The following is a 15,035-nucleotide window of genomic DNA, read 5'->3' on the forward strand; positions in this document are numbered from 1 at the left end:
TTAAATAATCCAATAAGATTGTAGGATCGATTGGTTTATTATTCTCCATACATAGGGCCAAGTGAACCAGAGAAGCCCGATAGAATCGCGAAAAGCAGCACAGTATTCTGATGTTGTCAGACAGTCGACGAATTTCATCCATTAGATCTGAGGGTAAATGATTTTGAATCAAGAGATTATTGAATTTGCATGTTTTGCGAGGAAAGCTTTAAAAAATAGTGCATATCAAATCTTGGTTTAGTCTTGTCCAATGCTGGTACAGGTTACCAAGTGACAAACCGAAAAAAGAAAAGTTAGCCTTGACACTAAATTGACGAATAGCTTCACCAAGAAATGTATTCTTGATTTTGTGGGCATTGACTTTTCAGATTTCACTTGTCATTTAAGTCTTACATCAGAATAACTATTAATGCATGGATTCACCCAACAACGAGCAAAAGATTTTACAGCGAATTTTAAAACCCAGTTAATATGTATTCCAGTCCATTACAACAGCCCCCACGACCAGAAAATAGAGGGGATCCAGAACAAAACAAAACTCTAATCCCAACAGCCTGTACAAAGATGTATGGCAGTATTCTTATCTTATAAAAAGCCAAAGGAGCAAAACATGTTAGTCACTCGTTCCATCCATAATTCATGTTGTCAAGATCACTAAAAAAACCATTTTCAGTGAACTCCTGTGTTATATCTGGAACCACTTCATCTGATTGATGAACACTCGGGCGAAAATCTGGAGCTTTCTCGCTGAAACTACAGTTGCCAGCACCAACAGATGATTCACGACTAGAAGCCGCTTTGAAACTGTTACTTCTGCAGGGGGTGGGTCCTATAGCGCTTGACTCATTTGTAGTGGTTGCACAACTATTGTTTCCAAAACCAAGTCCTTCCCTAGAAGCATTACCATCTGACCTCTGCGCAGCTCCACTGCTATTAGTATTCATATCCTGGAGGAATCGCTGCATCATTTGCTGGTGCAAGGCCTGACTACCGCGGGAGGATTGAGGATGATTTTGCTGGAGTTGCTGTAAGCCATTACTATTCAGTAATCGCTGTTGTGGTTGCAGTTGTTGCTGCACATTGCTGCTTGACAGGCCAGTAACAGGTAAGTTCGACAAGATTCCTTGCAATACACCATTTAGCCCTTGCAACAATGTAGATCGAGAGTGATTTGAATTACTGAAAGAAGCAGCCTCTTGTCGAACTGCCATTGGGTTTGAATTCATTGAGTTCTGCTGCATAAGCATATTCTGGTAGTTTGTCAGTGCAGGAGCAGCTTGTGCGGAGCCACTTAAAGTTCTTCGACCATCCATGTGCTGAATATTGTCTATCTGGCCATTAAGCCCCGGATGCAATGCCATAAGCTTGTTCAGTGCACTGTGATCAGTTAGCACCTGACGCTTAGCTGCAGTAACATGCCGTGGGAAGTTCTTTAAGCCCTCTGCAAAAAGAGTGTTGGCATAGTCAATTTTCTCCCCATAAGGGAAAAATAACTCCACGAATTACAAATCTATCATATATATCATAACAGTTCGATAATGGAAAAAAGGGAAATTACCAATTGGCCCAACTTTATGATCTCTGCAAAAGTCCATTAAGTCCTTCATGCTGTTCACAGCCTCAGCTATCTGAACATCAAATGACATCAGCAAGCCAAATTAAAGAGCCAATACTCTTTTAATTTACGGAAAAGAGGAGCAGAATTCTCCCTCCCATTTTAAAGTCAACATATCAAACTACCTGTAAGCACCTCATATGCCTTTTGGAGAATCCCAAATCATTAAGCGACTGCATCTCCAAACTCCTGGCAAGCTGACGTCCGGCTGAGACGACCCTAAAGTGAATAAACTTCAGCATCAAACAATGTGATGTAGAATTGTAGTTTGAACCAATTGCATCAAGTGGAGAGAACATGAACTCCACCAGTAGCGAACAATACATAGTCAGATATTCGCAAAATGCCAATCCCCCAAGCAAAAACTGCTTTAGCCACTAGGTACCCTGGGATTGAAAAAGAGACTTCACGAAAGCAAACAATCATCCAACATGTCTCATATACTAATCAAGTGTTCTCCTTAACTTGTAAACCAAATGAACTTTTTTTAATGAATATGATTCAAATTTAGCAGCACAAAAAACAAAAATGAAGTAGCGTACTGTAAGGGTGCACCACAAAAGATATCAAAGGAGCAACATAGGACAGAGAGTAAAAACAAATAAGTGAGAGTACTCAACACAAGTAAAAGATGCCAGTCACAGGAAAAAAACGGAATCCAATACGAGAGTTAGAACATATACCAATAGATCAAGCAACGTGAATGAAAATTAGAGTAACATTATCAGTAACCTCAGTAACTTGTTACTCACATATTGCTGTTTGCTTGGATGTCCTGATGAGAAACTCCATTATATCCACTTTCAGTTAATGTAGTCAGGCATTTCTGAGCAACCTGCAGTAACTGATTTACCTGCAGACAAGAATGCCATATGAAGACAAGTTGCAAATAATGAAATGGTTGCTCATTCATTGTATGCTCAAACAGTTAATCTACGAGAGACTGACGATCGAAATTGAGAAGGAAATTTCTTAAAGTTGCTAAGTTAAGAGGCAGTATGTAGGTCAATAGGAAACTTCCTATTTCCCTTCTGCAGCCAAAATGTCCAGAACCTCCAACAGAGAAGGGTGGCCACTAGCTGCCCCGGTAAGAAGTCAATTTGAAACTTCCCATTTCCATTCTGCAGCCAAAATGTGTGGAGCCTCCAACAAAGAAGGGTGGCCACTAGCTGCTCTAGGTGGAAACCAATAGCAAACTTCCTATCTGCCTTCTGCGCAAAAATGAACGTCCAACAAAGAAGGGTCGCTACCAGCTGTCCCATTATAATCAAACTCAACAGTTACAGATCAAACAGTTCACTTGACTGCAAATGTTTTAGTAGCCAGAGGAAGACAATTGGAAACTACTTATTTGCGTTCTGCAGCCAAAATGTCCGGACCTTCCAATAAAGAGTGCTGCCCACCAGCTATCCCAGTGGAATCAAACTCAACAGCAACCGAACAAACTTCAACTGAACCATAGGTTTTAAATTGTAATTCCATCAGCTTTCTACTGGAAAAAACTGCACTAAAGCATCCATGGGAATACTTTCCAAAACCTCTAAAATTGGTTACCAAACAGCTTCTAAGGAAGAACAAATAGTTTCTGCATGCTATAAAATAAGTACAACATAAAAGAAATTAGACTCTTATTGTAACACATCAAAAAGGTGTATATCAAAACTAAAATACCAGATATCTATGTTAATACTGTAATACTTCGAATGAGTACATCATGTACTTGGAGGGGACATCTCTGCAGAAGAACCAGAATAACTTTTAAGAGCTCATGTACCTGTGGTGCAACTAATCTTCGAGGAAGAAGCTCTTCATGATGCCGTGCACAGAATTCCCACGACAATATCTGGTAAAGGCAATCATATAAATCTACTATTATAGAGCCACTGATCCCTTATAAGGCGATTGTATCTTTCAATGTACCTTTAAATCAGAACTGAAAATAATTCGAAGTTGGCCCTCCTGCACCACACGAAGTTGTTCATATACAGTTTCCTGAACTGCTTTCGCGCATTCCAGCTTCATTAGTCCTGAAGGGAATCTACATTCACGTGGGAAATCCAAAAATAATAGTTCATCAATAACACCACTGCCAAATTTGATTTCATTCAGCCTCGGAAGTGCTTCAAAAGTTGCCTCTGTTAGAAACCACCAAACAAGGAGCAAGTGAGAATGCAAAGCAAGTAGTAGGTGATGGAATGAGGAGTCCAAGACTCAACTCATTCCAAAATATGATAATTGGAAACTCAGGGGTTGAAGCAATATGCATCATTCTCTCACAGAAAGTTCAAGGCTTTTTATGAAACTTTTTTCTTCTGCGCGAAAAGGGCATTTACTTTTTTTTTTGGGTTGAGAAAGTAACATATCCAATATATTAATCAAATCATCAGCAGAGTTTTTACTGGAAGAAAAAATTTACTTCATGAGAAGATAGAAACAAAAACCAAAAAAACATAACTCCTTGTTCTTCTTATAAGGAGCCTAAAACTTCTATGATTGCATCCGGATCATCATAAAAAGTTTTGTAATTTACATTTACAAAACTGTTAACTGAGCAATTAAATCTATATCATTTTCCTTTCTCTTTTTTTGCAGAGCCGCAATCCGATCATCATAAAAAGTTTTGTAATTTACATTTACAAAACTGTTAACTGAGCAATTAAATCTATATCATTTTCCTTTTTCTCTTTTTTTGCAGAGCCCAAATACCATATGTGGCACGAGAGGGAAAAAATTCCTTTTATTTAGAGTCATAGAGTCAGATGATATTGCTGTGAAATACTTTACCTCTATAGTTTTACTTGCCAATTTAGCAACACTTGTCTTACTCTTAACAAATTTTAGGTTAATTGCTGCTTCTAGTTTCAAGATGTTTATCACTCCAACATACATTCTGGCAACTGAGCTTACGGTGAAAACAGGACAAGTGGACAACCACACTGTGGCAGTAGAACACATTTTCCACCTTGAGATGGCCAGCAAGGAGATGTTAATGTGCCAAGAATCACTGTTTTGTATGATATCATGTGTAAGGTTCACAATCTTCTACTGAACAAAAGATTATCTTCCACCAATATCTCATGCTACACAAAATACTGTATGAAGAGTACCGTCAGATTTTAGATATAGGTTACCGCTTAAGTTCCCCACTTGTGGGAAACTACTGGGTTTGTTGTTGTTGTTTCCACTTAAGTTCCAGGTTCTATAGAAAAAAATTCATGTGTTACTTCTAGCTAGCAAGAAGAGGTTTGACTAGTCACTCAGGCTTCTTAACTTCTTTCCTTTTGAGAGTTGTTGGTTTTGGGGGGTTGGAGGGGGTGGGGAAGTTCCTTTAAAATGATCTGGAAATTTTGAACCTCTAATTTGGAGACAGCACTTGTATATCTCATTTTAGGAATTATATACATTAGTCAATGATCATTCATGCATTTTAATGCCACACTTGTACAACTTCACAAGATGAGATTTCAAAGGTTTAGTTCTTTCAGGAAATTCTCTATGTATTATGGGAATAAGTGAAGCTTCTTCAATAAATTGTTCCATCATAACAGTTATTTGAAGCAGACAAGTTAACAACTTTTGTCATGCCTCCCTAAGATTTAAAGTAGACATTACAGGGTAATTATGAAAATATAGTGTGCCACATCAACTTAAATCTAATGTTGCATGCACACAAAATGCGATGCACATACACTGGATGAATTTCCTCAAGCCCTCCAAGAAAATATTATCAAGTTTGACGCGACGGATCTCCTATTGTGTAGGTGTTCTAAACTCAATTTACGAAGAATACCCTATAAGTTAATTGACACTACTCAAAAGTGACAGAATTGAGAGAATCTAGACCATGACATAACAAGCACCAGAGTTTCATCACTTGAACCTACCTATGCTAATGTGTCAACTTTAAATAAATGACTAATAATCGAAAATGAGATGACTAATTGACCCACTCACCAAATCCTCTTCCAGATTTTGAACTGCAAATATCACAATGCCATTCATCCTGCTGGAAAATAAGGAACAAGTGAACATGTTACAACATGATACTTGTGAAATTAGTTTAAAAAGGGGTTCAGGGGAAGACTGACTTAAGGAAATGGAAAACCATACAGCAATACACATTGTATTGAGCAAATAGGTGCAAATGACATTACAAGTAAGACATAAAAAAGCAGATATACTGTCCACATCATTCTCTTTGAAGAAAACCCTAACATACACAACTCCATCAGCTAATAGCCATAAGTCATAGTACCGTCGCTCCTAGACTTAAGAACCAAAATTTTAATTTTCAAGAAACAAAAAAAGGAAAAAATGGTAGTAATAATAATAATACCGCGTTAGCTTGTGGTAATGCACCAAGCGAAGGATGCCCAATGTTATCATACAACGACAAGCACCATCTCTTCTTTGCACGTGGGGAATAATATTCAGCTACAAACTTTCTCCAATAGGCAATTGAGTTATCCTAACAGAAATTTAACAAATCAAATAAACAAATGAGACACATGAGATTCTTTTAGATGGAGCCTTCTTCATAATGAAAAACAAGTTCACTCACAGGAGGTCGTTGTCTCTGATGGTACAGGTACTGCATTAACCGCCGAGAGCACAAGACACTATCGGAGGGATGTTTCATGGCTGATACAGGCTGCACTGCTTGTTGTTGAAGTTGTTGCCTTAACTGCAGCTGTTGCTGCTGCTGAAATAGCTGGGCGCGCTCGATTGGTGAAATTGAGTGCAAAAGCTGTTGCTGCTGTTGCCTTAACCCCTGCTGCTGGATCAAGGCTTGTAACTGAGGGCTGGGGTTCTGCAGGTGCAAAGGGTCCTTTCTCTGCAATAACTGTTGCAGAACTTGCTGCTGTATATCATCCTGTTTGATGTCTAAACGCGGTTTCTTTTGCATATGGGACAGAGCAACATGATCTTGACGGAAAGATTCAGGAACTCTTGGTTCTTGATTAGACTTTTGCTGAACTACAGAGGATCCATACATGCCTGATGAACCAGAGATGCTAATATTATTGGAGGAAAACGACATAGGTGATGCAGGCAACCGTATGTAGGACTCTGCACTAATGCTGGCACTTCTCTGAAACCGAGGACCTCCTGAAAGTCCTGAATTGGCATCTGTAACCAAAGAACTCGCGCCAAAACTTGGACCTGAGCTTTCCACACTATTCAAAACTGTATTACTAACATCCCCAGAAACAGGACCCATGCTTGACTGCACATTTCCAGGTAAACAATTTGATTCATCCTCGAGAGATGACCACGTGCGTGAATTACCCGCAACTTGAGACTGCTGATCTCCTTGGTAAAAGATACCAGAACTTGAAGATGAGTGTTCCACCTCTCCAGCCACCCGAGAAGGCACCATTGGATGCACCGGCTCTTGCTGGCGGGGATCCAAGTAGCTCTCTTATGCAAAAAGTTGGAAGAAAATTTTCATCCAAACAACCTAAGAAATAGTAGCAAACTATTGAACTATAATTCTTCGTCACCAACCAAATACAGCTCTAAAATGTTCTCCAATTTGACTATCTGCTATCTAACTTGCAAATGATGAACCCAATTAAGATGATATGACAAAAAATGTGAGCAATGGAAGACTTAAATCTGGTAAACTTCTGAGCAACATTAAAAAAAGGATAGAAGATATCTAATTAGCAGCTATAACAAAACATTTCTCAACAAATTTAAGAGGAGACAATAGTATAAAATCTTCTCCTTTCTGACATGTCTACTACCCAACAAACAAATTGTGAACCCAATTAAGCAAGTAATTAAAGACTTAAATTAGATACCCAAAGGATAGCAGAAGGAAAATTCATTATCAATCATGCTATGACTTATGAGGAAATAGTATACAATTATGAACATATAAATATAAATTAAAATAGCAGCAGTAAAAGAAATTATACCACGCATTACAGCTAAATTACACGGATAAATTACTAAGACACATTAACAGGTACCCAAAACTTGGGATCACTAGGAAAATTACTCAATTTATACAATTATATCAAAAGAGCAACAAAAGGAACAAAAAAGAAAGAGAAAAAGATCAACACTTTACAGTTAGATGGGTAAAAAAGATTATACTCCTAGCTAGCTAAAATTTTAGAGCACAGGGGAAAAAAGAGCTAAAAACCTTGTAACAAGCAACTAGTAGAATTTCAGCGAGCGACAAAATTTGATTGGGATTTTTATACCCAGCGGGAATTGCTGCGGACAGTGACCGGTTGTAGCCGGTGGGTAACCCTTATGAAACTGTTTGTAGCAGGTTGTCATAAGGACACGTTTCAGTTGAGCTATTGTATTTGTACGTGGCATTGTTTTATTCGATTGTCATAAAAATTGAGAGCTTAGCTGGGTAAGCATTATAACTGATGTATGTAAACACTTTTGGTGCTAAGGTTGTTTGATGATTTTGATTTTTGACAGTTCTTGCAAGGCAAAGTTTAGTTTTGAAGTAACGGCAATATTTGTAACTTTGAATGTGTAGAACCATCCGGCGTGATCATTGTTTTAAAAGGAAAATTTGAGATTCGTCTCGGACAAGACAGTCTGTCTATAAAGTTTGAAAGGCTTAAAATAAGGGACTAACGCTCGATAAATAATTATTGTCTCATACACATTTTACACACCTAAAAAAGGTACCGTATTGCCTTTTTTTAGTCCGTATTAAAAAGAATGATATTTTTCTCTTTTTGAAAACAATTTAACTTTATACAATAATTTATAGACACAAAAAATATATGTGCCTCATTTTATATATTATAAAACCAAAACGAACAAGGGAGTGCTTAATTAATGTGACATAGTTTCATTGGATACAAGGGATTGCTTCTTAATTTGCTCGTTAATAATTAATAAATGTCGACTTAGAATATTTCCATGTGCATGTATTAATGTCTTGATTAGTTAAAACTTAAAACAATTATGTACTACTCCCATGTCTTTTGCTTTAACATAGGTTTTTGGTTTTCTTTTTGCTTCAGATGCCAATTAATCTTCATCAAAGAGATGCAGATGCCTCAGCTAGACGCACTTTAATTACTACAGAACGTTTTAAAATCACCTAAACTAAATATTAGGCAAATTGTTTTTTCGCTCAACTCAAATGCGCGATCCAAGTTTTACCATGGGACTTTCAACTTCAAAACAGAACAAGTAATACTAGCAAGTCTATTTCAAGTACGAGACCAATTGTCAAAGCCATGCTAGAGTGACTGGAATTTTGAACATATGAAATGCAAACAAAGACATGAAATTTTGATGTTCCAGCTGCTTAAAGCATACTTCTACAGCACCACTCATCAAGGGGACCGTTCCTCCACATATGACTCCAAAGTCAGAGGCTGATACCGAACAAATTAGGAGCGAGATCTTTCTCTAGCTGGAGGTGAATCGCTGCATTAGAAACAAATAAGATGATTTGCAAAGCTTATTAGCAAGAAAGTAATTGAGGAACTGTACCACAAAGCACAGATATGCAGAACCAAGAGCTAAAAAAGAGAAAACAATGTGCAAACCTCCTGTGTCGTTCTGGAAGAGGGCTTTCTGCTGCAGCATATCCAGGACTATCAATTTCTTCAGGTTTAGACCTTGGGCTGCGACCGTGATAACCATCTGGGCTCTGTTTCTCTCTCCTCCCCCTTGGAGGACTAGGGCTGGCTCTACGATCATCCAACATTCCTTCCTCCGGTGGACTGCTCACATGGCCATTTTCAGAACCAGCTCTCAGCCTCCTAGGGTTTGGGCTATGACCATTTCCTTGATCAGGGTTCCTCTCCTTTCTCATGCTTGGACTATGGCCACGACCATACTCAGAATTCCTTTCCCTATGATTGGGATTTGGACTAGCGCCACGACCATAATCAGGACTTGACCTACCATGACGGAGTGGACTTGGGCTACGGACCCGACCACGACCGTAATCAGGACTTCCCCTCTCTCTTCCATAAGGACTCCGAGATCGATCTCGGTCATAACCTCTCTTGAGACCACCCCTATCACGGTTTCTATCAGGACTAAACCCAGTTCTCCTGTCATCATCATCTTTATTTGCATATTCAACTGTAATGACTTGATCCATCAGTTTACTGCATCAGAAAGCAAAACATGAACAACAAAGGTTGGTCAACTATGGCAGCGGAAAATATAGAAAACTAGGAAAAAGTTTGATAAGTAATCACATTATAACAACTCATATTAAGAAGATACCTCATGTGTGTAGCATCCAAGGCTCTAGAAGCATCCTCCTGCGTTTCATATTGGACAAACGCAAAATTCCTTCTAATCCTTATATTGAGTATTTTTCCATACGGATCGAAGTGCCTCTCTATATCCCTGCTCCTAGTATTATGTGGATCAAAATTTATGACAAACAAAGTCTTCGAAGGTTTGACGCTAGATGAAGATTTCCTAGAGCTCTCTGGCCTCCTACTGCTACGCTCTTCCTGCAGCATAGCCATTGAGATTACCAAGTGAACTTGAAGATTTTCAGGGGAGAGAGGGATGTGAAGACAACAAACGGATTACCTTTGACCACTCAATGCGAAGTCTGCGGCCCTTTCTACCAAATTCTATTCGGTCAAGTCCACGAATAGCATCTTCTGCATCTCTTTCATCGTCCATATAAACAAAAGCAAAACCTGAAATCCCACCCCAGGAAACACCAAAGATTAAATAAAAACTAAGGAAATGAGAACTAGAATCCTCAAGTGAAATATTCCTCAGTATTCAAAAAAATGAAAAAAAAACTCCCATCAAACAGAGATGTAATTATGTAAACCATCTTAACTTTACATCTCAATCATAAAAATGACCACTCTGTCAAATCTAGAAAAAATTTTACCAGTAAAATCAGTAACAGACCTTTGGTGGTGGACTAACAGATTTCAAGTAAAGGTGCATGTCACATGAGGGAACAATGTAAAGAAAGTGCCTTCTCCATTTTAATCTGCTGCCTCAGCATCGAGGTCGGCATTGTGAGTTGTGACAAGTCTGTAAAATGAAGGCTGGGAAATGGAGGGCAATAGTGACTGAGGAAAATGTATGATTGTGATGCCATGATGGATCAGAGAGCTCTTCTAGGAGACAAGAAGAGAACACTTGTCACAGCTAGGAAATGAAATGAGACGCCGTCCATCAGCCATGATAGTATGGACATTGCAATGTTATCCTGCGCCAAAGAATAATTGAGTACGGGGGTTTATACTTAAATACACTTCTTTGTAAACATATCCTAACACCCATAAGAAACTACACATCTTCTGCTGTTGAGTCAAATGATCTGAACAGATATTCAGCCCATCGGCGTAGTTCTGTTACAATGTGAAGCATGAACGTGGTGTCCCCTAGCAAACCAACTATTCAAGTCCTTGGACAGTTGAATGTATGGGATAAGTGCCGGTGGGACTTCTGAAACTCTAGACTTACCATACTCAGGTGACATCTTTTACTGTAACCGGTAGGAGCTACTCCTTGTTTCATGAATCAACTGCTTTGCCAGCACATCAGCTTTACTAGTTGCTTGTTATCAAAAACATCTGTAGCCAGACATCATAGAACCTAGTCGAAGCTTGCCAGGTAATAAGTTACATAAGATCTGTTTTCCTCAGATTGGATAGAACATGGTGTATTGTATGTCCAGGTTTGATACGCAATTAGCCGGACGAACACTTTGGCAACTTATTTCATGCCTCAGTTTGCAGTTGCATGGAGGTAACTCTCAACCAAATAAAAAACTGTCCAAATAAATGGAAGTGAAATCTTCCACCATCCCACTAGACGGTCATATTCAAGCACCTTACTGCAGGACCAGCAGATACATGATCCAAACTCACCCACAACATAGAGGATAATATATTAAAAATAACAAGGTAAAATATATCGAAATAACACCACTGCAGCAAGAAGGCTTTAATTGAAGCTAGTTAACCATATACCCAATTCGTCTCACATAAAATCCTTTTTTGGTATAGTAACATGTATAATCTTGCAGGACAGATATTGAGGACATAAAGGTCATTCCAGATAAATAGTTCTTGTCCAGAGGAAACTCAACCAAATAACCAATAAGAGCTTCCAAATAGATAGCACAATATCATGTTAGAAATAAATTATACACATAAAATCAAGACTGTCGAGGCATACCAGATTTCATATCCACCCTATCCACCTTTCCATATCTTCTGAAAAGCCTCTCCAACTCTGACTGTCTGGCGTTATATTCAACATTCCCACAGAAAATTGGCCTCATCCCGCCTGAGTAGAAGATGTCAAGACTCTTTCCACCCTGAGATCATACAAGAAACATTGTTGGTGAAAAGGGAAGAGAAACAAATCAATTTAGTCCACTTCCAGCATACATAATGTACTTCATCAGTACACAGCAAAACATCAGTTAAGAATGCCAGCAATCATGCATCATCTTGCGCATTCTTTCAAATATTTTTTCATCTTAGTCATTGTATGATGAGTTAGATGACATTAATCAGCGATGCAGAGCATTTGAAGTAAAACGTGATAAATTGTTTGACAATAGCCTAATAATTGCTAGATATATTCCACCTAAAATGAAAACTTCCTGCCAAAAGCTTGAGGCGGCCAATAAAACAGATACTATAACATACAACAAATTACAGTTTCTTTTTTCAAAAGTTAACATACCCAGCGAACTTGGGAATTGTTGCTTTTCTGAGGACACTTGATTTCTCTTGAATTTCAGCAATGGTTACATACATCATCCCAGAAAGATCATTATTTATTTATTTTCACTATTTGAGTGTTAAACCTACTAAAATTTGACCATGATTTTCATTCAACTTCTAGTATTTTTTCATGACATTTCCAATCTTTTGAGTTTTACTTTTAATAGATGACTTGGTTTTAAGTCCAAAGATCGATCAAAAGTAAATTTTGAATAAAATCGAGAAAGATAAAGTTCCATTCAAAAGCTTAAGTTACACGTTTAACTTTATAAAACAAGAAACAAGTTCAGCTTACATAACAATGCAACGCAAATAGCCAAGAAAAAATCAGCCCAAGTTCCTCCATATACCACTGTATTTCCAGGATCCAATTTAATAACTAGCAAAGACAATATTGCTCCCACAATGCATCAACCAATCATCAACTATACCCCATTCCCAAATTAGTTGGAATCAACTATATGAATCCTTTATATTGATTCCGATCAATTTCATTCCGATACTAAATAATTTGCATGTTAACATAAAATCAGAGTTTCTAATTCTCACACTTATCCCTGTACAGAAGTACAAGTCTTTCCACACAATACATGCTTAAAAGAAAATTGTGGTAAGAAAAATGTATTTTCCACTAAATATATCACCATGTTATTCTAAAGCCCTAAATGTTTATTCCATTTAGCTTATGTGCAAGTTCAGGCACCAAAAATACTAGTAACCAAGCTGATTTATCTTTGAACGGATTAATTTGGGTGACAGGTAAATTAATAATTCACCAAGCCCATTAAAATTTGGGCAGGTTGAACAGGTCGTGGTCAATTTTGACAACCCTAGACACCAACACAAACAAATCACTTTTTCAATCTACACAAAATAAATCGTCTAAAATATTTAACGAAACTAAACAACAATATTAAATTAAAAATAATGAATAACGGGTTATAGGGTTCAGATTTCTCTATTCTCCTGAGACAAAAAAATTATTCAGAGATCCACATAAAATTAAAATCATATCTTAGAATCAAGGTCAAGAAGACAGATCTTAGATTTACCGTGTCCCTTTATCTTTAATTGATATTTTAAACGGTTAAATAGATCTGGAAAAAATAGGAAAAACATAGTAGATCTGATACATGAGAGGGTTAAGAAGTTTTGTTACCTCGTTAAAGCAAGAGAAAATTGTAACTACAGCGAAGCTGAAGCTGAAGCAGAAGCGGAGATACAGAGGCTGAGCCAAAATATCTTTTCTTGACGCTATCGTCAGTGTTATAAGCAGCAGGAGCAGGGGCGTGTTTCGTTTTTACCAAAATAACCTTCTTGCGTTTTTTTGTATGTCTGCACTTGTCCTAACTTTTTTATTGTAACCTGCAAGTTTAAAGTTAAGATTCTACATTAGATTTGATATATATTGTTTACTAGTGGTTTACAATAACTAGTTTGACAATAGAAGATATTAAACTTGACTAATATCTCATATTAATGATAACATAACACTTATTTTTTTTAGAAAATTCCTAGGAAAACTCTCCGGGTGCGCATTGAGTAACCTGCTCACTGTGCAATAGCTCGCAAACTACACATGAGATGTAAACCGGACTAGACAAGTCCGAAACTAACTACTTTCTTTTGCCCCTCCATTTTATGTAATTTATTTGTGAAGTTTGAATAAGAAAAATTTATTTGTAAGATTAATTTTAGTCGACTTAAAATTAATATATTATTTTGTTTGGTGGTTGTGAGATAAAATTATCAAAATAGATAACTTGGCCTAACCTCATGGGCTATAAAGTTCAAAAGCTCCTGACCTAATCATTCAGCACAAAAATCCAAGTTCTAAAAGAGATAAAAAAATATATCTAGCCTAACTCTAACCAAAAAAATAGTTAAGTTTAGCCTAATCATTCACTGGTAGGTGTGTTTTATGATAAACGTTGATTGTTTGGAACCACACAAACCTTCTTAGTTATCTAATAATAACTCCCAGATTTTTATATAACAATCTAGACATTATTGGCCTCGACTTATATATTCGAACTTGGGACAATCGACCATGTACAACCTTATATAAAATTATGGAACATATGACCTAATTTCATATTCTTATAATCAAGTCATTTAAGGGTTTCAATATATATATTGAATTTATCAAAAAATATTTCAAATTGTATACAAGATATCTTTCATAAAATCATGATTTGAAATTATGTAAAATTGAATACATATCATATATTTAACAAGATAATTTATAAATATATATATATACTTTGCAAATCATGGTGTGATGCACAATTGTTCGCCCCCACAAATATAGTTCACATTTCAAATAACATTAGAAAGCATTTAAAGCATGTATTTTGAAAAAATAATCCTAATTTTGTTGAGCGTCAAATAACTCAACACGTCCCAAAAACGTCAATCTACCCAATCATAATTTAACCATGCAATTTATGGCTCAATTTATCCAATTCAACACTTGGGTATTGGCCTTAAGCCACTCAAATGCCAATACTCACCCAAAGCATTGCAACTTTATTCATATGCTATCTATACAGCTTATGGTCTTACAAGATATCTAAATACACCTAACCACTATTCTTTTTCTCCAATAATACCCAACAACCTCCGTTAATACCCTCAAGCTATGATTCATCCATAATTTCACTAGAGTCGTAAGTACGTATTCATAGATCGATTTGACT

General features: G+C 37.1%; 2 protein-coding genes across 4 annotated transcripts; both read right to left on the minus strand.

Annotated features, from left to right (window-relative positions):
- Positions 1-310: 310 nt before the first annotated feature.
- LOC104118304 (probable transcriptional regulator SLK2) lies at positions 311-7,763 on the minus strand. Of its 2 annotated transcripts, none has more exons than XM_009629524.4 (9): positions 6,177-7,763; positions 5,952-6,083; positions 5,570-5,618; positions 3,536-3,750; positions 3,390-3,458; positions 2,368-2,468; positions 1,741-1,834; positions 1,559-1,628; positions 311-1,441 (listed from the first exon to the last, which is right to left on the minus strand). In XM_009629524.4, the coding sequence occupies exons 1-9, from the start codon at positions 6,993-6,995 to the stop codon at positions 618-620; spliced, it is 2,373 nt and encodes a 790-aa protein (XP_009627819.1). In that variant the 5' UTR covers positions 6,996-7,763; the 3' UTR covers positions 311-617. The 2 variants fall into 2 exon arrangements, with proteins under 2 accessions (XP_009627819.1, XP_033517719.1); XM_033661828.2 differs by having other exon boundaries at positions 5,570-5,621.
- A 948-nt stretch (positions 7,764-8,711) lies between these two features.
- Positions 8,712-13,636, minus strand: LOC104118305 (serine/arginine-rich splicing factor RS31-like). 2 transcript variants are annotated; one of them, XM_070188351.1, is made up of 7 exons: positions 13,496-13,576; positions 11,780-11,921; positions 10,499-10,805; positions 10,163-10,275; positions 9,845-10,080; positions 9,154-9,723; positions 8,712-9,031 (listed from the first exon to the last, which is right to left on the minus strand). In XM_070188351.1, the coding sequence occupies exons 4-7, from the start codon at positions 10,256-10,258 to the stop codon at positions 8,995-8,997; spliced, it is 939 nt and encodes a 312-aa protein (XP_070044452.1). In that variant the 5' UTR covers positions 10,259-10,275; positions 10,499-10,805; positions 11,780-11,921; positions 13,496-13,576; the 3' UTR covers positions 8,712-8,994. The 2 variants fall into 2 exon arrangements, with proteins under 2 accessions (XP_070044452.1, XP_009627820.1); XM_009629525.4 differs by lacking the exon at positions 10,499-10,805 and having other exon boundaries at positions 13,496-13,636.
- Positions 13,637-15,035: the final 1,399 nt, after the last annotated feature.

The sequence above is a fragment of the Nicotiana tomentosiformis genome, chromosome 11, assembly GCF_000390325.3.
Source record: "Nicotiana tomentosiformis chromosome 11, ASM39032v3, whole genome shotgun sequence".
Taxonomy (NCBI): domain Eukaryota; kingdom Viridiplantae; phylum Streptophyta; class Magnoliopsida; order Solanales; family Solanaceae; genus Nicotiana; species Nicotiana tomentosiformis.

Coding starts and splice junctions, on each gene's coding strand:
- LOC104118304 (XM_033661828.2), bottom strand. CDS start 6,995: ATGGTGCCTTCTCGGGTGGCTGGAGAGGTGGAACACTCATCTTCAAGT. Junction 5,622..5,951: donor CATTACCACAAGCTAACGCG/GTATTATTATTA, acceptor CTTATTTTCCAG/CAGGATGAATGGCATTGTGA. Junction 3,459..3,535: donor TTTTCAGTTCTGATTTAAAG/GTACATTGAAAG, acceptor TGCCTTTACCAG/ATATTGTCGTGGGAATTCTG.
- LOC104118305 (XM_009629525.4), bottom strand. CDS start 11,885: ATGAGGCCAATTTTCTGTGGGAATGTTGAATATAACGCCAGACAGTCA. Junction 10,276..11,779: donor TAGGGTGGATATGAAATCTG/GTATGCCTCGAC, acceptor GTGGGATTTCAG/GTTTTGCTTTTGTTTATATG. Junction 9,724..9,844: donor TTGGATGCTACACACATGAG/GTATCTTCTTAA, acceptor TTTCTGATGCAG/TAAACTGATGGATCAAGTCA.